The sequence below is a fragment of the Coccomyxa subellipsoidea genome (genome assembly GCF_000258705.1).
Source record: "Coccomyxa subellipsoidea C-169, whole genome shotgun sequence".
Taxonomy (NCBI): Eukaryota; Viridiplantae; Chlorophyta; class Trebouxiophyceae; family Coccomyxaceae; genus Coccomyxa; species Coccomyxa subellipsoidea.
This window is the reverse complement of record NW_005178020.1, coordinates 394,856-421,846: the sequence shown is the minus strand read 5'-3', so window position 1 is coordinate 421,846 and position 26,991 is coordinate 394,856. Positions and strand designations below refer to the sequence as shown.

Here is a 26,991-nt window from a genome sequence, read left to right as displayed (position 1 = left end):
AGCAATTTGCACCAAATTCCTAAACCATTACACAAAATTGAAGCGCCCGCGTGCGTAAAAGTGCACCGCTAGGCTCCAAAGACACTAACAACTTCCAGCAAGCTGGCTGGGCCGTCAGTGTTTTCAGACTACTAGAGCAGGAAGCCACGTGACTCAACACATGGTCAAAATTTCCCTTTGCTGCTGCGCGCCAAGGGCGCAACAGTGCTGACAAATACCTAACACTGCAGGAAACTCTAAACGCCTCAAAAACTCTCAAGCCCTGACCACAGAAGGTGGAGAGGGTCGCTCTCAGCACAGCACCCATGGCACAGCTGGGGAGTGCTAGCCCCAGTTGCGCCTGCTGCCGCCCTGAGGGCCCTAATGAATGGCGATACTAAGTGCCAAGGTGTCTGTACAATGTCTGACTGACAGCCCGACGACGCAAGGTGCAATCAATACAGGAAAAGGGCCCCCCCGCCCCGCTGTGATTCTTGCCCCCTGCAGAGCTGCGCACAGCGGGTGCGAGGGGCGCGCGTTCACACGCAGGGATCTCTTTTTTTGGTACTGTTCCCCCTTTTTCAAAGAATAGCGTTGCCTCGGCAGTGGGTTTCACCTGATTGAACTGCACCTGCTCGCTCCCTTGTGGGAGCAGAGTGGGAAGCAGCCACCAGGCTCTGACACCCTCTTCCCTGCTCGGCACTGCTGGTGCTATTGATACACAATTCTTGATCCTCCTCTACCCAACACACCACACGACCTTTCCGCTCTCGGCTGTAAACTTCCCTATAAAGCCCCACCGATCCCATCATTGACACTCCACTTTGAGCCTCCTTGTTGCATCCTCCAAGCCACGACGCCCTGCGTCTTTTAGAGCGGCAGGAAGCCTTCTAAAGCCAACCTGGCGGCAGCAGCACTGCTCTTTTTGAAGGGCAAGTGCCGGGCGCAGGTAGCGATCTCCTCAGCACTTGACTCAGGCGAGGATTTAATTACTGAGCAAGCCATTGGACTTCTCAGCACTCTACGCAGTCGAGGCCCTGGTTGCTGGGGGAGCGATTGAAGGAGAGCGGGCGGTTCTGCCGGCCGCCAATGCTGGCCAGGGGCCGCAGGCACTCGCCGATATTAACAGAGCGGTCGGTGCAGTCATCGGGCGCTGCGTTGCTGAAGTTGGCGTTGCGGATGAGCAGCTCGCTGGGCAGCACCGGGTAGGTGTGGTTGGCGGTGTAATTCGCGAAGGCGGCCGCCGAGAAAGGCGGCACCGGCGAGCCGGCCACGACGGAGCCCTCGTCCACCGCGTCTAGCGAGTGCGAGGGCATGCGCTGCAGACCTGCAATTGACAAGTCACCAGCATGTTGGAATGGAACTCTTAGTTTAAGGTCCCTACGGCAGACCTGCCAAGACTTGGGTGCATCTACATGTTGGGTGCATCCACAGTGATGATTGAGGCGCCTCCACCCCGAAACATGGCAGAGGCTGCCTGTTGTGCTCCAATGATACGCACTACCGATGGCGATGTTTCTGCCACTGAACAGGTAGGAGCACAACCTTCAATAGTGCACAGTTGTGAACACAGACCCCGCACACAACATACATGCACAGCACATGGACACTAATGCCACTGTGCCTCTCGTGGTAATGCGAGGCAGCACGCCGTCAAGTAGAGCCCTGTGAAACTAGAAGGGAGTCTGGGCAGCGCACCGTTGCGGGAGTGGGAGGACTGGAGCACGGCCTCGGACGTCACCCTGGGGCCGATGGGGCGCCCGTCCAGGGACTCCTGCGAGGACGGCCGGGGCATGCCTGCAAAAACGAGAGCGCCCAATCAGCACAGATGCTGACACAGCTAACAGCAGCTGGTGCAGGCACAAACATGATCACCCTCTCCACTTGACGCTGTCGACTGCGTTAGTAGGACAATCCCGATACTGGTGTGTCGCATGGACACCCAATACGCGAGATAGCCCAACTATAATCAACAACATCAGTCCGATCACATCTTAAGCAACCGCAGAAGTGACAGCAAGGCTAGGAGACCCAGCAGCTTGCGCAGAACTGCAGGTGGGAATCACTGCAGCATAGCTTGCACATATCAGTAGAAGAAAGCAACAAATTGACGAAGGCCGCGCACCGCCCATGGAGGCGAGGTTGATCCAGGAGGGGATGCGTTGGTGCATGACGCTGGATCCATTGCGCCCATTCTTGGCGACGCGGTAGAGCCCCTGCACCTGCTTCTGGGCGGCCACCATCTCGCTCAGGCGTAGCATGCACGCATCCAGCGTCGCCTCGATCCCGCAGTTGGCCTGGATCGCGCTCAGCTTCGCCCACGTCACCTGCTCGCCCTGCAGCCGCGCACACAACAAGGTCGACTCAGTTTCACACGATTCAGAAAATAGCGGGCGGCCCAACGCATTGCATTGTGCCCGGCCTCTGGATCTGGACATTCATCAAAGCATGTGAGACTCTTACATACGATATGGAGGGGGCAATGCTATTGATCCCGCTGCATCTTATGGGGAAACAAATGGACATGGCTGGTAGAAAAGGACATGTAATCTGCTCCTATATTGATAAAGACAGTGGCTACATAAACAACTCTGGCAGCACCAGAGGTGCCGCAGCCACACATGTCCTTGCCAACGCCACTCACAACGCACCCTCTGTGAATCTCAAGATTATCCTGGGTGGCAAAGACAGGCGTGGGTACCCCATCAAGACAAGTGGATGTCACAACCACATGATACCGGGACTAGCCTTTCAAAGCGACAGTACTTCAGAGGTATGGGGCACGGCACCTGCTTGCAGGCGTCAAGGAGGTCCTTGTTGGTGGGGTTGGTGATGGACTTCTTGAGCTGCATGTAGGAGGAGGGCAGCACCATGGTCACGTCCCCCTCCCAGGTCTGGCTGAACACCTTGAGCCAGCGCAGCACCGGGAACACATACATCAGCTGCTGGCACCTGCACGCACATGAGCCGAATCAGTCCATTCCATGCTGAGCTAACTGCACAGCTGGAGGCATGCTGAGGAGACCTCTTCTACAGGTGCAACCTGTGCTTCCTCAACCTGTGCTGTGCAGATTACCTGTGCATTCAGCTAACAATTTCCAAGCACGCATGACTTGGTGCACGAGCAATCTGCACGGCATGTGAGCACATGATACATCTGTCAAGAGTAGTACTGTCAAGCTCACAGTTCTTTACCTCATGATAATAGACACTTGTGCACTTTCAAATAGACGGCAACCTCCATACGCTGAAGATATTGCAAAAAATTTGAATGGCAACTGGCAAGCGCAGACGCACGGCACCTGTGCTTCCACTCGGCTTCAAGGATGTTGCCGAGCTTGCGGTTGACGCGCTTCTTGAGATTGAGGGCGGGCACGATGTGGGGGTTGGTCTGGCTGACCAGGAAGTAGTTGACGTTGAACATCTCGCTCAAGCTGCGCATGGGCAGGTCCTCCTCCAGAGACCCGTCCCTCCACCGCCGCTGGCTCTCCTGCATCGACTCCGCGCTGAACCTGCAGCACATGAGTGACCGCTGAGTCATACATTGTTACCGTTTAGTCACGGTCCAAGCTAGGTGCCGGCAAGTAGGCAGTTCAAAAATGCAGGCTGTACATAGGTGGTGCCTGCACCCAATGAAGAGAGCGTTGGATGGATGACAAGTCACCCTCACAAGACTGTATGTATGAGAGGGACATGCCATCCCTAAGGCCAACTTCATCAGGTGCCGGTCACACATTGTCAACAAGACCCAGTCACTAAATCCCATCAGCAGCACGATTGATATCGGAATGCACGCTGGCAAACACAGCAGAGTTAGTACACCGCCTGCCACCAGATAGCACCGTCTTGCTCCGGAACGTTCCTCTGCAACATGCCGGAAAACGAAGACGCAACCGGGTGGCAGGAGAGGATAGAATTAGTCCCAATAACGCCAGATTACTGGCAAGCTGCTGCACACAACAATATCAAGCTGCACAGCAACACGAAAAGATATAAGTTGGCGGGTGGGCGCGCACGTGACTTCGGCGCCCTGCTGGTTGCGCCCAAAGAGGTTTTGGGGCGCAAAGAGGAGAGGGAACGCTGAGGAGCAGGAGACTGCGCTCCAGACGTACACGTGGGGCGCTGTGAGGTAGTTGAGCACGCGCGGCGGCTCGTTGGTGTCCGCCGGGCACACCGCCACGTTCAGGATGCGGCCTGGGGCGCAGCACATGCAAAGGTCACTTCGATGAACCTAAAGTTGCAGCTACTCATAACACGACCGCACTGTGACCAGTCCCTGGAAACAGAGGGTACACTTGACTCCACAAGGCTCTCTGACTAGTTACGAAATTGCAGGTGGCTTCAGAACCACTTCAGGGCTATATAAGGTCCCCATGGACAGGAGGAAGCACACTGTCTTTCTCACGAATGCAGATCCACTGAGACATCCAGAGCGGCGTTTCTCAAGAATCCAAACCCAGTGAGATAGACAGTACGCCCCCCTTTCTGGACACGGAGGCCCCTCTGCAGGTTAGGTGAGAGGATGTCAGGTAATCTCAACTACTTGCACGCTCCAATACAACATGTAGGATATTGCCTCTCGGTCTCTCAATCTTGACCTTTGAAGGCGAGGAGAACAGCAATTTTGGGAATATCGACTCAGACAGAAGGAGCATGGCAGGGGCGGCCTCACCAGAGTGCTGGAAGGCCTCCAGGAAGGTGGCGTTGCCCAGCAAACGATTGAGGCGGCGGGAGAGAACGGTGGCGTCCTGCAGCGTGCCGTGGCGCACAAAGTGCTTGACAAACTCGGCCGCGGTGTTGTTGCTGAAGAAGGACAGGTCGAACTTCTCCGCGTTGTCAAACAGCTCCTCCAGCTCCGCATCGTTGCGCGTTCCCACGCATGCCGCCACTGCACGTGACAAACATCACCAGAATTAGCACCACCGTTTCTGCCGTTTCTGCGCCGTTTACCGAGCTGTTGCACAGCCCACGGCTCCAATGCTTTGGTGTGATATTTGCAAAGACACATCGTGCATCATGCACTCATGTGTAAACAGCCTAATGAAGCAAAAAGTAATGTAAGCAGGCCTAACCACGCTCTCACATGTCAAGCACTTGATCCACACGATATGCATGGCATTCCGTGGGAAACGAATCTCCTTTATGAAAGGAATGAATGAGTCTTGCCGGCAGCGAAGGTCCTGATGACAATATGAGGCGTTAAGCGCTGCTGGTTGATGGAGGCTGGAGCTTACCTATGGATCCCACGCTGCTCCCTGCCACGATGCGCGGCAGCAGCTTCTGCTCACGCAGCGCCTTCACCACACCCTGCAAGCCAGACTCATGCTGTCAGCTAGTGGTGCCCAAGTCAGCAAATCCACCTCCACCACAATCCTGCAATCATCACCATGCACAGCAAGAACGGTACATCCTAGAATGTCCAGGCAATCTGTCGATGCCAATGGCAAGTGTGCAGGCGCTGCCGGGAAGGAGAAGGGGAACCCTCAATCATCAATGCCACCTTGCAAAGCAAGAATGGTACATCCTCTCTCATGCTATGCGCCGACAGGCCTGCATGGGGATGCCAGGACTCCAGCATTCATGCAGTGCTGCAGAAGGAGAAAAGAGCAAGACTCACAATGTGGAAGGCCCCGAGGGCGCCGCCGCCGCTGAGCACCAGTGCAGTGCGCCCGAAGGCGTGGCGGGTCTCGCGCAGGAAGCTCAGCTTCTCCTCCAGCAACAGGTCAGGGCCCTCGTAGTTGGTCAGGGCCTCCAGGTGCATCTGTACCTCCTCGATGTACTCCCGGATCGGCTCTGGGACTACCGGGTAGTGCTCATGCAGCTCGCTGCAGAGGCATCACAATAGCATAGAGTTCAGAACTGCAACTTGTGCATGCAGCAGTCAAGAATGCAGCTGTTGGGAACAATATTGCGAACGCACTTGACCTGTCTCCAGACCTTGGCACTGCTCTGATCTGCGAGACAACTAAACAAGTGCCTGGCAAGGTATCTTGGGTGGAAAAGGACCATGAAGCTTCTCACGGCACATTGTCTGGATCCGGACACGATATTTACTGGCCTTACTACACTGCACGCGGAACCAAGGCGTGCATGGCTTGCAAGATAGAGGCATGTCCTTGATCGCAAATGGTGTCAAAAATAAACTTTTGCTTACGGACCAAAAATGATCGAGCAGTGAGCAAGGCTGCCATCCATAAAGAGAAAGTCTCCCAGAGAAACCCCTCACCTGTTGGCCATATTGCCCAGGTTCCTGAGCAGGTCCGCCCTCACTGCAAACATCATCTCTGACACCCTGCCTCCCTTGCGCACTGCCCGCAGATGCCTGAGCCGCTCCTCCAGCAGCCGCCGGTCGTAGAGCTTGGTGTCCCGTTTCCAGCGGGCCTTCTTCTCCTCCGGGCTGATGCCCTCCACCTGGTCCAGCTTGGTGGCCGCCATGGACCACTCCACGTAAGAGCTGGCCTGCTCCATTGCCCGCGAGAGCCGCTTCCGCTGCTGCACGCCCGGGTCATTGGCGTCCCGAGCCCGCTGGATGAGCTGGCGGATCGCCGTGAACACCACGACGCCCGCTGCGCATGCCCAAAAGCAAGCTCTTCAAATCCCCAGACCACGAGGACCAAGACGTGAAACGCACCGAAATTCTGGGAAGCAGCAAGGGAGCCTCACCCAGAGTGTAGTGCCAGCGCCGCACGCTGATGATCCCGCGGCCCACGCTGCGCAGGAGCGGGTCCCTGGGCGGTGCTGACAGCCATCCTATCCCGTCAGAGAACCTGTAAACTATGTCCGCGAGCAGCGTCCACAGCGACTTGCCCAGGATCAGCTGCCAGGCGATGGCCCGGCGCAGGGGCTGGCCGAGGGCGCCCAGCAAACGGACGAGAGTGAGGTCTAGTAGGAGCTGTGCGAGGTTGGCCTGCTTACAAGGCGCCACTCTGTTGGCACGATGAGGTGTGAAGCCCAAGGCGAGCGCCTTCATGGCTGGCATCCGCTGCAGCAGCCTGTCTCAGACGCACACCGGGCCCATCTAGACTTCGGTTGGGACGAGCTGAGGTGTGCAAACAGCTTGGCGCGTGACTCCTTCCCTGGCTGAAACTTGCACTTTTGGTGATGTGGGTCGTCCACCTCAGCGCGGGCAGGCCGTAACGAGGACACGGAGGACGGTGGAATCTTTCCGCGACCCCTGAATAGGGTTCTGATAGGAAATGCTTCGAAGCCCTGGCTCCAAGAACTTCGTTGACATCAGGTCATTTGTTTGCCACCTGCTTTGTTTGCAATGTGTTTCAGTGTCATGGATGGTAGCTTTACTGCCGACGCACCCCTGCTGCATGTGCTGAAGACCGACTATCACTCATCTGTATCTTGCCCGTGATCAGATCACCTGAGATGGGAACAAGGCAGAGGACATGCGTGGCATGCAGGCAGTCCAGGGATAGTTCGAAAGTAATCTTCTTAGATAGCCATGCATCGACTAGCTCTGTCAGGGCAGATCAGGGTCGACCCAGTATTGAACATCCTTGGACTGGTGTCAAGATGCTCATGATACGGGTATTGAATCGGTAAAACATCGACCCATTCACCGATGCCACCGAAGGATATCTCAATCCTGCTCACCACCAGGTCCCTGCGCATGTTTGCGTTCGGATCGGTGGGGCTGATCCTGGCCCTGTTCCTGCACGAGTCGGGCTTGCCAGACCGCCAGCTGGGCGCAGTGATGACCCTGGCACTCCTGGGAGACGCGGGCATCAGCCTGGCGGTCACGCTGCTCGCGGATCGCGTCGGCAGAAAAGCGATGCTTTTGATGGGATGCGCCTTGAAGATCCTTGCTGCAGCGATCTTCGCGCTGCCAGGCACCCTGTCGTTCTGGCTTCTATCCTTAGCAGCCTGTGTGGGCGTGGTGTCGCCCTCCGGCAACGAGGTGGGCCCGTTCATGGCCCTGGAGCAGAGCATCCTGTCCCAGATGCTCCCCCCGAGCGCTCGCACGACGGCCTTTGCCTGGTACAACGTGGTTGGATATGCGTCCTCTGCCGCCGGCGCTGCCGAGGCCGGCCTGCTGGTTGACGCACTGCAGCAGCAGTTTGGCCTCAGCGCACTCGACAGCTACAAGACGGTCTTCTGGCAGTACGGCGCGCTTGCCACGCTGGCAGCCCTGTGCTTCACGTGCCTGTCTGGCAGGGTAGAGGCCCCGCCGCATGCAGGCAATACCAGAGATCAAGAACAAGAGCAGGGGCCGGGGGTACAGAGACACGCGCTCGGCTTGTCGAATGAATCTATGAATATCCTGGCGCCGCTGTCAGCGCTCTTTGCACTGGACTCCTTCGCGGGCTCGCTGATCACAGGTAGTGTTACCAACAGTTACACCCACCTTTCCGTGATTTGCAGCAACTGGTTAGGTACATGCAGTTGGGGCTCAGATGACAGGCGCTGTCATTGCACACCGCCCTTTCCCTTAAACTTTGCACCAGCTAAACAGGTGGATGCGATCGGGGACAGCTTGATTCTGTGAATCAAAAAGGAAAGGAACAGGGATGCAGTCATGCGTGCAATCAGCATTGGCTTTCTTTTTGCACAAGCATGCGAGTATGGAAGGATATAAGGTTGTGAGAAATAGCAAGTAAAAAGTGTCAGACCTGTCAGCAAACTTCTGGCATGCAACAGTCAGTCATGGCGCTCTGTTGCTGGCCCAGGTTTGCCTTTTGGGCTCTACTCTCTGTGAGCAGCTCGCCGCATGTGTAAGTCAAGAGCAGCAGAGCATAAAAGCTTCATGGTGACTGCACTGCTGTCCAGGCAGCCTGCTGGCGTACTACTTTCGGCAGCGGTTCGGTGCGAGCGCTTCATTTCTGGGAGGACTGCTTTTTGCCTCCAACATGATCGCTGGAGCCTCCTCCCTGTCATCAGGGTTTGCACATCCACCCCTCGGTCTGTCATAGGAATGCACCATGTACTTGTCATATTATCCATTATCGACATTTCTTCTTGAGCTGCACTTCACTTGTGCAGACCTGCGAACACAATTGCAGCCTTCTTTTCAGAGGTGCACTTTGGCTGAGGCTGAGTTGAAAGTGCTGCAGTAGAATGATAGCTGCCTCTCTGTGAGAATGGTGAGCAGCAGCAGTAGGAACAGTGCTGCAACAAGGTGGTCCGATAATTCAGATAACACATGCTTGCAGGTGGATTGCCAATAGGTTTGGGCTGGTGAATACAATGGTGTTCACGCATTTGCCCTCCAATGTGCTCACCATCCTCATCCCGTTCATGCCCACCGTAGAGCTGGCGTCAGCAATTGTCTTCCTCAGGTGCACCCTCTGGTTCACCCGTGACAATGCCCAAAATGTATTATCCCATGCTGCATGAGAAACGCACTGCAGCGCTTAGGCTGGCACCTGCAGGGCAGTCCTGCACCCAGGCTTCCATGCAATCCTTTCTGAGCAGAAGTCAGGGGGTGTTCAGGACAAGTGAAGCAAGCACATTGCGCTTTTGACCTGCATGCCTGCAGCCGCATGCAAGGCATTACTCTGCAGATCTCTTGGGCATAATGACTGCACTCTTGGGAATTGCAGTGCCTTTATAGTGAGTAGTCGATTGAGGATTTTCTCAGGGATATCTTGGTCATAATCATACTTAAATTACATCAAGACTTCATGAATTGCAGTCCTGTCGTGCGCAGGTACAGCATCTCCCAAATGGACGTGGCGCCGCGGCAGAGCTTTGTGGCGGGGATCGTGCCTGCAGCAGAGCGGACAGCCACCATGGGAATTGTCAACGTGGTGAAGAGCCTGAGCGCATCTCTGGGCCCCTTAGTCACCGGTTTCGCGGCGGGCAGCGGCAGTTGGACGGCCATTTTCGCGCTGTGTGGCGGGCTGAAGATTGTGTATGACTTGGCGCTGCTGTACTCCTTTGGGCATGTGAAGGCTGATGTGGAAATGGCGGGGGCGGCGGCTGTGGCTGCACACAGGGATGGAGCCTTGCATCGGGGAGAATTGGAGGCGCCTTTGCTAGGGGAGACAGAGCATGGTCAGATTGCTGATCTTCTGGTGAAGTGAGTGCGGGGGAGTGATTGCTCCTAGACCTGCTATAATTTTACTCAAGGTTACCTTTTGTGTACACTAGAAAAATTGATAGAACAGAGATGCAAGACACACATGGCAGTGCGAACTTGGAGAGAGGGCTGCCCCGCGGTGTTTATGCAGTGTCGAGACATACAGACACCTTTGGCAAGACATCTACATTGTTTAGTGAATTGCTCATGCAGTGGTGTCCAAAAATCATGTAGACTGCCAGTGCAGATGACCTCAGTATTCGTTGATTTGAGTCAATTACATGCTTAAAATGCTACAACTCTTCCTCGTGAATTGTCAGTCAGACAGACAGATGGTTTGAGAAGCTACTATACAAATCTGTCACTCGGCAACACATGCTAAATACGGCACATTCACGTAGGCACACCCGGCTCAATGAGGCTGCATGCATATGGAGTCTGTGCCTTTGAAACCGCTTCATACAAGATGCTTGCCAGACGGTGATCATGAAAGCGCGCAGCACAATAATAAAATCTCTGTCCTTGCACAACTCTGCACCGCATGCTGATCGTTTCAGGTCCCTTCCGTGGATGTGTTCTGTCAGTGTCAATGTCAGATCAGTGGGCACATCTCCTCACAGCTTGCACTGACGAGTGCACCAAAGCGGCGGCCACACTCTTTGGCTGCCGCCAGAGCCTGGTAGCAGCTTGGTCATGCAGTAAAATTCCACTTGGTGCAAAACACCTCCCAAAATAATGGCCCAATAGCCAGTACATGAGTCTTGACCAGTCCAGTCTTGAGAGCTCCTGCAAGGCTGCTGCATGTGCAATCTCTCCCCAATGCACAGCAGACAATCGCACAAGACATGGCAGCCAATCTCTTTGTTCCTGCAGGATATCCAATCCTGCCAACCACCATACTTCATTTCCCGCCCATGCTGCTATCCCCCGACCAACCTCAGTCCAACCCCAACCCCATCCGCCCACACACAAACCCACCAAGCCATCCAGCAGCCTGCATTCTGCGTGCAGGCAACTTCCAATCAGCGCCAAGGCTGCCCAGATTCGCGCCAGTCTTGATGCAGCAGTCAGGAAACTCCAATCCCCACAAATTTCTTCGCCAGTCCGGTAAGCTGCCAGAAGTGGCGCTTCTGCCAGTCTGGCACCATCGCCACATTTGGCCGAGCCATCGCCGTCGCCAAATTTGGCACTTTTCAGAACGTTGCCAAATTTGGCGGTACAGCCAGATTTGGCGCTGCCGAGTGCCGAAAACTCCAGCACTGACACAGACACACTGACTGTCTCATTAATCAGACGTCTGTGTGCGGCACGGCGCCGTTGGTTGCAGGGGATCGGGGCATGGCGAGCTCTCCGTTGACGCCCTCCTGGCTCTCCAGCGGCATGTACTGCGCCATGATGGCCCGAATCTCCTGGTGCATCGCACTGCGCAGGCGCAGCCGGTACGCCACGAAGCCAGCACCCCCGACGACCCCCAGGCACGCGAATACTATCAGCACCACCGCCCATGAGTGCAGCCCTGCGCGCGCATGCATGCAGAGGAATCAGGATTTCTCCAAGGGCGCAGGCGATTCCACAGCCCTTCTCATCTTGAGACATGAGAACATGTCAAGTGCGATTAGGAAGAGTGCGAAGTGATGCACCAGCGTGTTTGTGTGGCGGCTGCAAAGTAGTGCAGCCTAAATGTGTAAATTCATCGTCTGCAGCCATCTTGGACAGCTTTTGGCAGGCTGACAAAAGTGCCAAATTTGCATACATGACAAATCAAAGCAAGTCTCGGCATTCCAACTGCATGGCCCCTTGACTTGACAGAAGCTACTGTTCTTGACGGGGGTGGGCTTGGGCCACACAGGCCACCGCTCAGGGATGCGCACAAGCACCCGAGAAGATGACATGCCAAAGACAAAGACAGCATACCACAGAGCCGACAATGCCTCTGTTCCTCCAACATCTGCTGCACCGGAAAGCCACAGGACAAACAAGCAGCCACAGAGAATGTCACAAGAACACGCTGGCAGGCCGATAAGACATCCGGCAGACAGTAAAGGTTTGGGAGGAGATAGCTCACCGCCGGAGCCGCCGAAGCCGCCAGAGCAGATGCCGGTGGCTGCGTCGCAGGTGGCGAGATCGCACTTGGGCACGCACTCCATCTTGCCGTTGTTCATGTACTCTGTGAAGCAGGGCGGGCACGTGCACGAGTGCAGCGGAATGTCCTCCAGCGGCTTGCCGCGCGCCGCCGCGTCCTGCGAACGCAATTGTAATCGAGTGTTAGTGGCGCAAAACATCAGGATGTGTGCGCAGTTCTTCACTTGCGATTCCCCATGCTTGTCGCCGAGAACACCCACCAGATCTGCCGTCCATGAAATCAGCTGTGAAGGTTCGGTTGTCCCCCAGACTGCCAGATGGAGAAGCAGAGATGCAGAGAAGGCTTTGGCAATTCATTAAAGATCCACGGAAGCAGATCGGCTTGAAGCTTGAAATGTAATGAGTTGTCAATTCTGCCAGGACAACTTTTTTTCGTGGTCAAAGTCTGTCGCGGCTCAGATGGGTCGTCAGCGCTAAGAGGCCTCAGATCTGCTGATATACTTGAACAAATCGAAACAAAAATAAAAAAAAGGTTTCACACCTTGTAGAGGGCAATGTTGTCCTTGCAGGCGTGGAAGGTCTGGCTCTTGCCGTTGACCTTGAAGTCCCCGCGCCAGCACCCGGCGTAGTCATGCGCGCAGTCATCGCGTATGTTGGCAATGCACCTGCGCGCACACAACAGCCACGCATCAGCATCACCGCAATTTCTAGATCTGGCAGTGCATTTGGGAAAGCATACACAGTCTGGCACCTCGCAGACCACTGTCACAGCTGCAATGTTCTTTAAAGGGTACCGTACAGATGAGTACAGGGATAATAGGAATAGTGTACAAAAAGATCATGCTTGCAAGCAGGTGAAGCAATGGGATTCGTGATAGACACTAGTGTTCTATTGGAATTTTCAGATTTGTCATTCGAGTTTGAAAGCTCACTCGTATCCGCCGTAGGTGTCCTTGCAGGCGCAGCGTTCGCAGGTGCACTTGGGGTCCAGGTCGGCGGCCTCAGTGGAGACGCACTCGTTGATGTTGAGGCACTTCTCCTTGCCGCCCTCGCCCACATGCAGGATGAAGCCGGGCCCGCACACGCACTCGTACCCGCTGAACGTGTTCTGGCACTTCGTCTTGCCGTCCTTCCTGCAACAGGCAGGCAAAGCAATGCGCGTTCAGTCCCACTGTGATCCTCAAACAGGCAAGAAATTTGCCATTTACACACACACTGTGCATGTGCTGACTATGGGGAATGCAATTCACCCCATGCAGACCGTCACCGAACAGTGCAGCAACATGCAGGCAAGAAGGTACACCCCGGATTTGAAATCAGATTACAGTTTGACACCCAGGTGGCTCAGGAGGGCTGACATTGTCAAGCCAGATGACCCTAGCCATCTTGGCATGCGTCCATTACAGCCCGGCCCTGAATCTCTTGCCTCACATCCACATCCCTGAAATTGATATTCAAGTTCGAAAAGGCAGGCGCGCACCGGGCGGCGCAGGTGGAGTGCCCGAGGGATCCGTCACGGCATGAGTCGTCAACCGCCACGCGCATGCACGCCTTGGGCTCTGCGTTCCTGGTGAAGCCGGCGCAAATTGCGCGCAGGACCTCCGTGTAGCTCAGCTTGCCGCGGTACTGCCCGTCGTTGATGCGGATTGTCGGCAGGATGTACACCTGGCGCAGTGCGCAGAAGAGCCTGATCAGGAACTTATCTTTTGCAATGACAAAGAAGTGTAGATCGCATCAGCTACGGGCGGAAAACATTGCCTAAATTCCTGCATGGTCCTGCATGGATATCTGGCGACGCACATCAGAGCCCAACTGCCTGTACATGAATGAAGTCATTGGCGCAACTGCAGCAGAGGGTAGAAGAGCCATGATAGCATACCCAACACTGCAGCAGCCTGCTGCATTTGGAGCGCCATGCAAGCACGCAGCCTGGCTACTGCTTGCCGACCCAACCCATTCAGTTGTAGCCAGTAAGGAATGGCGAGAAAGCTGAAAGCAGAAGCTTTGGGCGCCACTTGCAATGACAGGCTTCACAGTAGCTGCTCCAAAGACCGCCGTCATGAGTAGACCAGTGTAATAACAATTCAAAGAGATTGCATCCAGGAGAAAGGAGGCAGCGCTGCACCTCGCCGGTGTCGCTGTTGCCGCGCTGGCGCTTCATCTCAGACTCGAGCAGTGCGTTGTCGGCGTCGGCGGCCACGTCACCGATGCATGCGCGCAGCTTGGCCAGGCTGCTCCATGTGTTGCCCTCCAGCTCGTTGAACACCTGGCATGCCACGTGCGCCCCACGTTAGCATTGCTAGTATGACTACTTACGCGATCACACATTCACCTCCTGCAGGGATGCGGCCGCGGGCGTAGCATTGACACGCTGGCAGCAATGTGCTTTGGCACCGCGCAACGCTTCTGTGGCTGGGTGGGTGCGGCAGACGGCATTAGCGACTTGTGTCTTGCTACACCATCACAAGGCAGCCTAGCTGCATTCGGTACTGTGCGTATGGTGCAGCAGGATAGGGACTGTGTGCAGAGCATGGTAAATCACGGGGAGACAGGTGGGTCCACCACAATCCTTCAAAGGACAGCAACGGCCACAGGGCACCTGGGTACCTTGTGCCCATTTGGAGAACACATGGCAGGTCTGCCAATTTCCCTTAACACCACTGCTCTGTATAGGAGTCCCGAGCCACCCGCAAAAGAGGGAAACCACCGCAATGATAGGACTAAAAATGTTGCACAACAACCAAAAGTGCCCCCGTTACGTCTGGAGCATCCGGGATATGCGTCCATTCTCTGCATTTTTATGATGTCTCTCCTGACGATCTGATGATTGACAGGGCCATGTCCGTTTACATCCAAATTCTAGATCTACTAAACATGACCGAGATCGTAGATGTGGCTTTTGCGCAGCACATTGGCTTTCAAAAGCCACTAAAAGTAACACTGGTTGCATGCACTGGAGGCTTAGTTTGTTATCCGCACAGTCTGCAGGGGTGACGCACCCGCTCGGCGCACTCCTCGTTGTATTGGTTGTCAACCATCTTGCACTGCTCGCCAAACTTGGTGCTGTACTCCCACCACTTCCACGGCACGCCGCTCTCATTCGCCAGCTTGAACACGCACAGCTGTCGTAGGTTCTCCTGCAGCACAGACCACCATATACCACTTCAAAATCAGACCAAATTGTAAGTGTGTTGAGGGTCTTAGCGCCAGATCGGAACTACTCACGCTCCGTGGCTCATAATAAGGCAAACATCCTCTCTGGCCCTTCGTGCGCCTTGAATTCCGCCAGGAGTAGCTTGTGTATGAGCTTGATTGCGAGGTGCATGCAGCTCATTCCACCAGGACTCTTGGCGCACAATATAAAGCACATGGCAGGTTGAACAAGATGGACGTTCAGACTAGTCAAGGATGAATCTGCAAAGGGCCTTTGCCACCTTTCTCACACAATCGAAGGAGAGTCGCACAGAAATGGGGTTCACACAGATGGGAGGTGAGCCTGCACGGTTTCCTTGCTGGAAATGCAGCAGCCGCAGTTCCAGCATAAAAATTTCCAAAAAGGTGCGGCGCGAGCAGGGTTCGAACCTGGACGATGTCCTTGCCGGAGTAGCCGGCGAGGAGGTCGCCATCGGGGTCGGGGGTGCAGTAGCGGCCGTTGTGGATGCACTGGGACTGGCACTCGTCGGAGGAGCGGTAGGACTCGGGGCACACCCACACGATGTAGTGCGGCGTGAAGCGCGTCCAGTTCCCCTCCAGCTCCCGCGCTACTGGCACAAATTCCTGCGCGCATGCATCAGTACCATTACGTGCATGCAACACCACAATTATGTAATCACAAGTTTCAGAGCTCATCGGCAGCTCTGAAGGGCTGCAGAGTTTCTAAGTGGCTGGTGGGGATCCTCCCACACACAGTCTATACTGAGGCAGCAAGTATGCACATATGGCGGCCACGTAAAGATGACGTGGCCCATGCAAACATCCTTCTGGAATCCGTATCTCTGTGCTGCCCCAAAATCATGTCTTGGCAGCAGTGCAACATATTACCATGCACCATGAGTGAGGTTTGCTTCAAGAAGCGCTCCTGAGCTTTAGAATTTAGCAAGAACCAGCAAGTGCACGGCGGGGAAGCAGCAGCAAGTGCACGGCAGGGCGGGCGCACCTTGATGAACTCCTTCTGGACGTCGCAGACGGCGCCGCACATGTCATTGCTGTTGGTCCAGAACTCCCACTCCACCTGATCCATCACGCACAAATACACATCACGAAATTGCACAATGCATTACTCGCAAAGAGTTCCTAAAGCGGCGCCGCTCTGCACCTCAAGATTGCAGCGCAAAGAGCTCTCTCCTTTGCGTCTACCTTACTAGGATCTTTCGACTGCTCTCAGGGTCCTCAGAAGGAGAACCCAAGAATGTGAGCACACTGTGCTGTAAAGAACACAGGTGGTGCTGGGACCACATTAGATGCAGTAAGCCAACATGCACATGCATATGACAAGGCCGGGAACAAGCCAGCCACAAAGGAACAGGACGGCGCATTAGCATCAGTCGGATGATGTGGCCTCGATTCTCTCTTTGGAAGTTCGAATGGACTACCCTGTAAGAGTTACAAGCCTAACCAGCATGCTCGTAAACTAGCTCCTTCTATTTTTGCAAGCAACAAAAATGAAATTCACCTTGCGGGCACGTGGCAGAACATCATTCCAGTCGAGGACCACGTACACATCGTCCGGCTGAGCATTGCCGGGGGTCTTCTTGAACAGGTCCTTCAGCACCTGGCCGTCCGACTTGGTGATGAACGCCGCTGGAATGGTGATGTTGCGCAGATACCTGCACAGACATGAATTGGCCAATCAGAACGGCAATTTGACAATTGTGGTCCCTTGCGCTGCGGATTAGATACATATTCACCGTCAGAGACGCCAGTTCTAGATAGTTGTCGTCAGACATCATGAAGCGGAGGTGAGCAGATGCTGTCACGAGCTAGTCCAGAGCAGGAGAAAACTCTGTCCAAGCTGATTCTCAGTGCCACGAGTGTCAAGGACTTGAGGGGCCACACGCTCAGCCAGTCATTTGGATGCAGCAGCACATATTCATTGTTGCATTTTGTCTTCCAAGTCTGCTGCTCTCTGCTGCATCCTCACAACTGACTTGGTGCGTGGCTCCCCAAAAAACTTGCTTGCTCTCATGATCATAGCATGCACATTTGCGCCAACATGCCTGATGATGCAAATCCAGTACTGTGCAACTCTTAATATACTGGCACGCGTGCTGGACACAAGAAAGACGCAAGAACACATTGGTCTGGCAAATAACTTTGGAGTGAGAAGAGCAGGACAATCACCTGTATGAAATCTCATCCTGGTCATCTGGGGCCTCCATGGTTGTGTGCTTGTCCTCATAGTTCACCACAACAACCTGCATTTGAGTTCAAGACTATTGTTCAACTATTGTAAAGCTGGCAATGGACACTGCGCACTTGACACAGCGTGAACAGGCTGGATAAGTCCAAGCCAGCTTGAAGAGAGGACTCACCCCCTGGGCTCCTGCCTCCTGGGCATTCCAAACCTTCTCCGCGAATTTGCAGGGAGCCATGTCGTCCTCGACTGCAGCAGCGATCTCGCATCAGCAAAGTACAGGGCAGACAAACTCCCAAGCACATCCACAGGAATCGAGAAATCGGGGACTTACGTGGGCCTCGGTCTACAAGCATGATGTAGTTGGTTCGCTGCCCCGGTCTGTCCGGATTCGTTGATGGATTTAATTTGAAGGGAGGGCTCGCTTGCTGCACACAGAAATCACAACTACTCAGCCATCTGTACAAAAGTACCAAGACAATAGAGAATCGAGCTAGGTCCAAGACGCACCGAGAATGGTTGGCATGCATAGTTGCAGCTAGGAATGCAGGTGTTCGGATGACCGTGATCCGCGTCCACATACACCAGCTTGCCCCTGCGCGCAGCACCCGGGTCGCGTCACTAGATCTGGCAAAGCCTAGCGTGCAGGGAACTAGCAGGTTCCGTCGGGCCCGGGAGCACTCACATCAGCGATCCTCCATACTTTGGAGCTCCAAAATTTGCTAGACTCATGTCAAAGCCCTTTGGGTGCGCCTTCGCAGCTGCCTTCGGGAACGAAATCTTCAGACCGCCCTGCTCAATCACGAATCGGGCCTGCACGAGGCTGCCAGAGAGCACGGCGAGGCCAAGGACCACCGCTAACCTCGTACTGGACACCATCCCTCTGTCTCTCTGTCCCGGAATGCAATTCACGTTCTGCTTGGTGAGTCCCTCAGCACAATTCACGATCTCATACTAAAAAACCGCATCGCAGCCTGGTAAGACTTTCCCTTCGACGATGCCCGCACGCAGCTTCAATATAGCAGCTCTAAGCAGACATCGGGCAGATCCTTGACAAATCCTGACCTTGAGGGACAGGAGAACGCACTGACGTTACTAGTTACTAGTTTGTGTGAGAGACCACGTTCCAGATTTCGCCAGGTTTTGGGCGGAAGTGCCAGCTGCAGCAATTCCAGCTGGCTTTACTGAACCTGTGCAAACTCCTCTATTCTCTCAAATTCTGCGAGACTTCAAAGCACCTGTGTTTTTGAATCGTGGAGTTTGATTATCCAATGAGATACGAAATGCAGATTTCTTTTGTCCTGGAGGTCGACTGAACATTTTATAAAACACGCCTTCATCTGATCACTGGGATCCCATGTCTCACGTAAAACAAAGGAAGGAGCATCTAGGACCCTTTGCTGGCGTCGACAGACTGTCCACTCTAGGTCAGATGCTTTTGTATGGCTAAGAGGTGTTCCATGCGACGTACAACGGCTTTGACATCCACTAGCTAGTCCTTCTTTGCCAGAAAATAGGAAAGGCGAAAGCTAATGTTTTACAATTATGATGCAGGTGGCACAAATATCGGTTTGTCAGTCGTCGGTGTGCAGTGTACTCTCTTTCAGGACGCAGATGGCAGGATTGCTGAAGCACTCGAGCACAACCTGCTGCGCTGGGGCCCAGATGAGCATGCTTTGGTAGACAGATTCGATGCCAGACTCCTCTTGGACAGCATTCCGGCCGCCTCAACTTCCAGGTCTGCACCCTTGCGCCACCTGCTCTGATGGATGCTTGACGTTCGAGGATCTGACATTGTCAGTATAGCTGAACTTTACTGTTGTCATGGCAATCAGGAAGGACTGTGCTGTGCAGGCAAGTGTCAGGCGCTGACGAGGAAGCCGAGGAAGAAGAGCTAGACGAGGAACGCTATGCAGACCTGGACTACAGCCGGGAGGCAGCACTGCAGCACCCTTGGGCCGCAGGTGCTCATGCAAAACTCCATTTTTCATCCATGCAGTCTCGTGCTTGGCCTACTACTCATTGCATCTGTTCCACACCAGAACATGCAGCGAACACACCTGCCTTGTTGCTTGCATGTCTGCTTGACAAATCTCAGTGCTAATGACGGTACATTTACTGCTGATCCACCCTTGCTGCGTGTATTAGGCAGGCTGAGACTCATCTATACACATGGTCATCGAGTCCATTGCTACAGAAGCCTTGACCATGCAAGTATGTTGCATTATCAGGCGTACCTCCAGTACCAGCAACGCTAGAAGATCAGCCTAGCGGCGAGGATGCATCGCCAGAGGGAGATGCAGCAACAGGCGATGGGAATTTTGCGGCCGTGGGCTTTTCTTACGGCGGCGGTGAGGGGGTGGCGGATGCGATAGAGCCGGGGAGCGAAGCCGATGGAGAGGGATATGACCCCGGCTTTCCGATGCCCTCGCACCTGTCTCCTCTGCTCCGCGGCGTCACAGACCGCTCTCACAAGGTGCAGGTTATGCCTCTGTCCTGAACTTGAGGTTCAGAACATTTTGTGGCTTAGGGAGCGGCCTTGACTGACCAAGGCTTGCATGACAATGCTGTCATCTGCTCAGGAAGACTGGTTTGCACGCCTGGCATGGGCAGCAGAATCGTATGCTGAAAACGAAGTGCCACCTGCGTGCCTTGCATTCATGCAAGAGGATGCACACTCTTGATAAGCAGTGTGTGCTGCAGATCATGATGCAGACAGCGCGCTTTGTGCGCGAGTCAGGCGGACACTCGGAGCTGGTGTTGCGCGTTCGCCAGGCCAGCAACCCCAACTTTACCTTCCTTCGGCCTGACAATCCCCGCCACCCCTACTTCCAGTGGCTCGTCTCTGCTGACCCCCAGGTCACATCCCCCTAGCTTCCTGCAAAACCGAAAATTTGTAGTGTCCCCTGTTCAACAGAGTCAGAGGAAAGGCACGGGGGGCTTTGAGAGATGTGAGGCAAAGACCAGTCTAGAACAGTTTTTGACCGTGTTGCATAACATCCGCGCTTTCCCCTTGGATTGGCACAGCCAAGCATTGCCAGCCATCTCTGCTTGACGCCATGAAAATTATAAAAGTTTGCCGAGATGAATTGCTTCCTGCAGGTGACAGTGGAGGGAAGCAAAGAAGGAGAGTCAGACGAAGCTGCAGTTCCTGACAGCACCGCGCCTGAGTCAGCAGCAGACGGCACTGAGCTGGCGGGCAGCGAGAACGCGCTGAGCATGCTGAGCGCGTACGGCAGCCAGCACATCGGGTCTCCCCGCTCTGCTGCGGGGGAACCCCCCGTGGCCACCGACGGCAATGCTCCAAATCAGGCTCCTCCCCCGGGTTCCCCTCGGCTGCATCCGTTTGACGGCGCCCCCGCTGCCGCCAGCCTGGCGGCTGACCTGGCTATCACAGATATGGTCTGTGCTGCTGTGACGGCTGCGGACAGTGCCACTGCTGCGGCGAGTGTAACCGGGGCCAGTCAGAAATCACAGCATGGGGGAGAGAGAACAGCGGCGGAGACAGCACAGCAGGAGGGAATGCCGCCGGAGGACGTGCAGGCAATCATGGCGAAGCTGGTCGCCTTTGTGAAGGTGCGCCCCGGCCGAGTGTATCCTGCGATGCGCCAAAACTGGACCAACCTGGTGGAACTGCGGAGCTGCGGCTGACTGGATGCTGAACGGACTGCACAAACGCCCACAGGTGACCGGGCAAATGAAACGTGCATCTGTTCATCTGTTTCTTATTGGGTGCTCATTTCTCTCGCTTGAGAACCCTCAGTACACAACAAACATGCTCATCATTTTGGGCGTGATTTGGGCTCAGTTATCACTGAAAAGAACATTGATGTACTTTTCAGCTGGCAATTTGGGAATGGATTTACAGCGTTTGACACTAAGAATGCTCTCAGAAGAATTTGGAACGCCATTTCAGACCGTCCAATGAGGAAAGTGTCTAGGCCGATTAAAACCATTTGTCGCATGGATAAGAGGGCTGGTGTTGAGGTCAATGATGTGCACACTGCAGAAGAATGGTGTGAAGTTTGAGGCAAGCGTGCGCAAACGCGAGAGAGCCAACCCCCGGTTCGCCTTTCTGCATCCTAGCAACGAGCACCACTGGTACTACAGGTGACCAGAACTTACTCCCACATTCCCCTGTCATATCCAACGGACACACACCTGAAACTTACCTGCAAGCTTCCCTGTGTGATCATTTCTAGATCAAGTTTTACATCAAGTTCTAGATCAAGGTCATGGACATCTAGAAAATTGGATGCCCTGCTTGGCATTCTGTGGAGAAGACAGAGGACAGCTGTCTCATAGTTTTGTGACAGTACTCAAGGGGTTATCTTCACAGGGACCACATGCAAAGATATTAGTGTGCCACCTTGCAGGCAGCTTTTGGCAGAAGCGCTCGGCGCCGAGGCAGCACAGCAGGTGTTTGCTGCCATCCCCAAGGAGCCATCCACCCCAGCGACCACAGCAGCTGTCAGCGCAGACAGGATTGGACATGAACAGGAGGCGCCTGCACGCTCTGAGGAGACTGGAGCGGCTACTCTGGAGGGACCGATGGAAGGGCCAGCTGTTGGGAGAGATGAGACTGCAGACGCAAGTGTCCCTACCGCTGCCCAAGCCGGGCAGAAGCTTGCAAAAAAGCCTGCAGGTGCGGCTGCACTCTTGAGATGGGAAGTCTCCAAGGGAGGGTAACAAGGAACTGCATGTTAGCCTTTGACTTCAGTCATGGCATCCCTTCTGGTTGTTCCTGGATTTTAGAAATCAGAAGTCATGTTTGGGTGTGGTAAATGCTTGCGATGCTTCATACAGGAGGGGCGGTGTTCACAATTAAAGCCAATCCCAGCGTGGCAGGGATTGCCACGGTGCGCCGACCAAAAGACTACGTTGAGTCGGCGGAGCCTGCTGTCCTACACGTTGAAGGGGGCAACTCTCCCAATGGGAACACTGGGGTGCCGCCAGAAGCAGCGCCCAATGATTCGGCAGCAGCTGCTGCTAACAGCAATGGCAGCGACAGCGGGAGTGAAAGCTCTGACAGCGATCCTGACAGGTGTGTCTTTCCGCCACAATCCAAAGAGTCACAAGTTTCTGTGTTGCCCAGTCGTGCCTTCCTGCGCCAATGCACATTTCGCCTGTGCTCTGTATGTGCCTATCTGTCTTTCTTTTAATGTGACAACCTGCAAAACATTACATTGAAAATATGCATACACCTTGGCAGTATCTGGAAACCATCAGGATTTTCAGGCGCCATCTTGACCTGCTACAACAGGCTTCGGATGCTTGTGCAGGGAGGGCACGCCCCAGGATGACGGCTTACCACTGTCGGAGGGAACGGCGGAGGAGACCGCGCGAGCGGCCAGTGCCAGGCTGGCGCGCGCGTGGAGCAGCGGCCGCGGCGTCGAGTCGGCGCTCGCGGCTGCTGCCGCTGCCGACGCCGCCAAAGCCACCGACGATCAGAAAGCAGAACGCCGACGGTGCGTGCTCCCTGATGGGCCGATCACTGTGCTGCTTTGATGCTTTATTTACTGCTTTCAGACAGCGAGAAAAGCTCATGTTAGGTATCATGCATATATCCATGCTGCTGCTTGCCTTATGTAGACTTTTCATCAAAGCTTGGCCGTCGGATGACCCTCTTTGGACAACACAGCGAGGGGGTCATGCCCAGATTGCTGAGGCAGTGTGAAGACAATTGGAAAAACACAAGCTTGGCAGTGTCTACTGGGAAGTGCAGTGTCTGGTAACTGATTCAAAGCAACTGCGTGTTCTGGCGCGCAGGCTGGCGGCGCAGCTTCTGGCGTCGCGCAGGGCGGCTGCCGCGCAGCTGCTCGCGCCGGAAGCTCCCAGAAGCTCAACTGCAATTGCAAACCACCGTCTGGCCCTGCTCGCTGAGGCAAGTCACATTCTGATGCTTCATCTGTCAAGAAACATCGTCGACTTGCTATCACATTAAGGTTCTGATGTGAAAGTCTGGCAACCAGGTCTCTTGCTACTGCAGCCACGCAAACAAAGACAGCCTGAGGCAGGACTATTTCCTAATGATCGAACGTTCCTCTGAGCAATGCAAATCTGAGCCATAGTTTTGATGGGTTTGGTTGGCCAGTCAAGGTCTGCATTCTGTGTGTGCCAGTGATAAGGTGAGCTTAATACAACAAAGGCCATCAAAATTGTTTCTTGACCCGTATGTGGTGACGGTGCAGGACCCAGACTCCATAGCACCAGAGGAAGAAAAGGAGGCCGGGGAGATAAAAAAGGTAGAAAGGTCTGCGGCGCCAAAGATCGCTTCGCCCAATCAGGCGCCAGAGCCGCAGCAGACGTTGCCTAAATTGGAGGACATCCTTCGGCCGCGAGTCATCCGGTCGCCCAGCGCGTCCGGCAATGACTCACCCGATGAGTCATCCAATGACAGCGCCGGCATCTCTGACAGGCACAGGTGCTTGTTCTTGCCATGGGACAACACATCCTCGCCACCTTTGATGATGAGATCTCTTGTGCGATGCCCAGAACAGAACCTGACAGAGAAGAGAAGGCAAATCTCCGGTTTGTATATGTGTGCCAAGCGCGTTGCATGGCATCGGGACTGCCCACTGCCACTCAAAGCATTTGCAAACTTCGATAAAAAGTATTATATCTGACCATATGGCCTTGTCTGAGAAAATGCAGGATTAGTGATTAAGTATCACAGTTGTGCTGCAGGAGCAACAGGCACAGGACAGAGGAGCGACCCAGGCCTGACAGGGACAGCAGCTCGGACCGGCGGCGGCACGCGCACGAGAGGGAACACAGCAGCAGACAGGCCGAGCGCAGCAGCCGCCACCGGCACACTCGCAGCCGCGACTGCGACCGTGACAGGTGCCCTGCCCACTACTGTAGCAGTCTTACTAACCCCCACTAAATAACTTTGAGCATGCAAACGTTTTAATAACAGGTGTTCGAGGTACGGGATCTTGGGGTTGCGGGAATACAAGATAATAGCTTTTTAACGTGCGGGTAAGCCCTTTAAATGCAGCTGACAATGCAAACGGAGGAGACCCTTTTTGATATGTTCTGCCTTGGAGGGTTCTAGGTCAAGATTTGCAGAACTTGTTTTAGGGGTTTTGGTTTGACTACTACAATCATGATCGATGGTGCTCCTGGGCAGGAGGTAACGTGCATGTTGCACTCATTGCATCTACATCGCAAGGCGCTCCTTTCTCATCCCTTTTGGCGCGCACTCTGCTTTGATGTCTGCATTCCTCTCCCTCTGTAATCACCTCGACAGTGGATGCAGGGCGCATCGGATTCAGTGTCAAGGCACACACTGTGAACGCCTGTATGCACCTCGCATTTCTGCATCTGAGTCTCTGGAGTTTGTCAGGCTGTGGTTTCGCTGACATGTCAGATGTGGCAATCAAAATCTTCGCCTTCGAGTGCTGCTTCATGTCTCACATGTGCATGAGCGAAGTACATTTGCACCCCCGGACACATGCTGTCCTTTTCACGCTGGCTGGCCTTCTTTAAAAGTTTTGGATCAACGCTGTTCAGGAGTGACGGCAGCCGAGGCAGAGAGCGCAGGAGAAGCAGACATAGAAGCCACAGCAGCGACCGTGTCCGGGAGAGAGATTCAGGAAAAAGAGAACGAGAGGACGACATGAGGAGGAAGAAGCACAGCAGCAGAAGGGAAGGCAGCGGGTCAAAGAGCAGCAAGGGGAAGAGGGCAGGCGCGCATGAAGAATCTAGCAAACCAAAGAAGGCAAGGAAGCAAAAGCATGATTGGGGCATTGCGAGTGCCGCCCCGGCAGTGCAGCAGGTGCCTGCAGAAGAGAGAAAGGCGCCGAGTGTGTCCATTGCTGAAGTGCCTGACGATCTGCGTGCCCGCATCAAAGCCATGCTGGCCAAGAAGTGAATGATGCAGCGCTGTAATAGAGACGCTTGTGGGATGACCTTGGCTCTGTGATCATGACCTTTCACCTTTCAAGTGAGGGAATGGAATCAATATCTGATGCACTATTAATATATGCTCAAACTTGCATATGCTCACACTGGCATATGTAACATGAACAGCCAACCGCGAATTCTGGCGCTCGCACAACCTTGTATGTCTGGCATATAAGTCTCTCCATTGGCCAAGTCTTCTAAATGCCAAGTCTTGTTGAGATCAACTGGGCATTCAGAAATTTGCGTAGTGCTGTTGCAACTGAGGTCAATTGAGGCATCAGCACATTTATCAAGCTTTCAATAACGCAATACTTACAGCTGTACACAGACGCTAGTTTTTAACGCGAGGCACAATGCATAATGCCTCAGGCATAGTCAAACAGCGAAAGTGCACTGCATGCCAGCTCTTCACGCACTCAAAGCCTTGCATCCACACCAACAATATCCTAACACACATGCTGCAATTACATAGCAATTGCCGCCGTAGTAACATAGCAATGTATTTATCTGGACATAGTAGGCTGCAAGGGTGCATTTGCGAGTTGACAAGGCTGCAAGCCTGTGCATATCGGCCCCGGGTTCCGGCTGCAGACGGACCTGTGTATGCCCTATGGCCCTCTGGGCTCTGGGTTCGCCACTCGTACAGAATATTATTATTATTATTATTATTATTATAGTATCCAGGTGACCTCCAGGGCCTTGATGGGGCACACTATCAAAGATAAACGTCATGATATATTAGCCAATGTCTCGCACGAGTATATTCAACCTGCCACCACCATGTTGCTCATGTGATAACCACAATGTCACTTCCAGCACTCCCTTGCGGAATACTAAGCAAACTCCATAATTCATACACCCCTAGGGCCTGCTCTCCAGGGGGTTCTATATCTTAGATGTAGAACCCCCTGTGCTCTCATTCTCATTTGGCAACTATCACCAATTGCAACATGATGCCTTTGCAGCTCAATGTGTGTGCATCTCAGCAAACAGCACCAAACAAACTTGTGCATCGCAAGATGCACGTCTCAAGTTTCACTTTTCTCAACCGAAGCAGACATGACATATCATACATACAAGCCCAGCAATGCTGACTTTTTTATTGGCTAAAGGACGTCTTGCAGATTCCTCACAGCCGCACATCTGCTGTTTCGGCAAAGCAATGGGGTCACACAAGATCATCAAACTTCAGATAACCGAGGAACCGTAAAGAGAAGCACGCTCAACTGAGGAGGCGGTCCCGCAATTCAATGATGGTCAACTGCTAGCCAAGAAATATGTGCAGAATGCAGACGACAAGCAGAGAATCTTACTCCCTTCTTATAGGATAGCAACCCCTTTAGAGCTGCTTCAAAAAAGGGCCTGCAGCTCCAACAAACTCCCAATAAATCAGGGATCCTTGGACTTCCGGAAAAGACACTCAATGTACACAGCACCCACAAGAAAGGTGCCGGGGAGTAAGTGCAACCCAGTTCCATAAATGAAATGCCTATGACAGGTCTTATTTGGCCTACAGACCAAAAGCTGTCCCTATCTGTCACCTATGGTCTAAAGAACCACAAACATAGGCGCTTGAATCAGATAAAAATCGCCAAGGCTGGCAGCTAAAGCCTGAAAACTTGGGGGCCACTGCCGAGCA

The 26,991-nt window shown here is 54.1% G+C and overlaps 5 protein-coding genes across 5 annotated transcripts; 3 read left to right on the top strand and 2 right to left on the bottom strand.

The window, feature by feature from the left end:
* Positions 1-1,973: 1,973 nt before the first annotated feature.
* COCSUDRAFT_20497 (patatin-domain-containing protein) lies at positions 1,974-6,258 on the bottom strand (the record flags this gene model as incomplete). Its single annotated transcript, XM_005642991.1, has 8 exons — positions 1,974-2,315; positions 2,769-2,931; positions 3,273-3,491; positions 3,996-4,173; positions 4,652-4,867; positions 5,214-5,286; positions 5,597-5,804; positions 6,206-6,258. The coding sequence occupies 8 exons, from the start codon at positions 6,256-6,258 to the stop codon at positions 1,974-1,976; spliced, it is 1,452 nt and encodes a 483-aa protein (XP_005643048.1).
* Positions 6,259-7,234: 976 nt separating this feature from the next.
* Positions 7,235-11,197, top strand: COCSUDRAFT_68234 (MFS general substrate transporter). Its single transcript, XM_005642990.1, has 4 exons — positions 7,235-8,309; positions 8,758-8,869; positions 9,141-9,266; positions 9,638-11,197. Exons 1-4 carry the CDS (start codon positions 7,553-7,555, stop codon positions 10,011-10,013), a joined length of 1,371 nt encoding a protein of 456 aa, XP_005643047.1. The 5' UTR covers positions 7,235-7,552; the 3' UTR covers positions 10,014-11,197.
* Positions 11,198-11,298: 101 nt separating this feature from the next.
* COCSUDRAFT_49231 (hypothetical protein) lies at positions 11,299-18,356 on the bottom strand (the record flags this gene model as incomplete). Its single annotated transcript, XM_005642989.1, has 15 exons — positions 18,130-18,356; positions 17,955-18,039; positions 17,779-17,872; positions 17,623-17,693; positions 17,432-17,505; positions 16,764-16,917; positions 16,248-16,322; positions 15,674-15,868; positions 15,091-15,228; positions 14,217-14,357; positions 13,572-13,756; positions 13,024-13,224; positions 12,633-12,756; positions 12,075-12,249; positions 11,299-11,525 (listed from the first exon to the last, which is right to left on the bottom strand). The coding sequence occupies exons 1-15, from the start codon at positions 18,321-18,323 to the stop codon at positions 11,299-11,301; spliced, it is 2,133 nt and encodes a 710-aa protein (XP_005643046.1). The 5' UTR covers positions 18,324-18,356.
* A 445-nt stretch (positions 18,357-18,801) lies between these two features.
* Positions 18,802-24,330, top strand: COCSUDRAFT_45296 (hypothetical protein; the record flags this gene model as incomplete). Its single annotated transcript, XM_005642988.1, has 14 exons — positions 18,802-18,871; positions 18,999-19,182; positions 19,299-19,408; positions 19,676-19,920; positions 20,148-20,303; positions 20,547-21,020; positions 21,454-21,554; positions 21,821-22,089; positions 22,251-22,488; positions 22,727-22,912; positions 23,214-23,332; positions 23,539-23,543; positions 23,636-23,868; positions 24,132-24,330. The coding sequence occupies 14 exons, from the start codon at positions 18,802-18,804 to the stop codon at positions 24,328-24,330; spliced, it is 2,589 nt and encodes an 862-aa protein (XP_005643045.1).
* A 1,320-nt stretch (positions 24,331-25,650) lies between these two features.
* On the top strand, positions 25,651-26,205 carry COCSUDRAFT_34503 (hypothetical protein). The gene has a single exon (XM_005642987.1). The coding sequence runs from the start codon at positions 25,706-25,708 to the stop codon at positions 26,027-26,029; it is 324 nt and encodes a 107-aa protein (XP_005643044.1). The 5' UTR covers positions 25,651-25,705; the 3' UTR covers positions 26,030-26,205.
* The last annotated feature ends 786 nt before the right edge of the window (positions 26,206-26,991 follow it).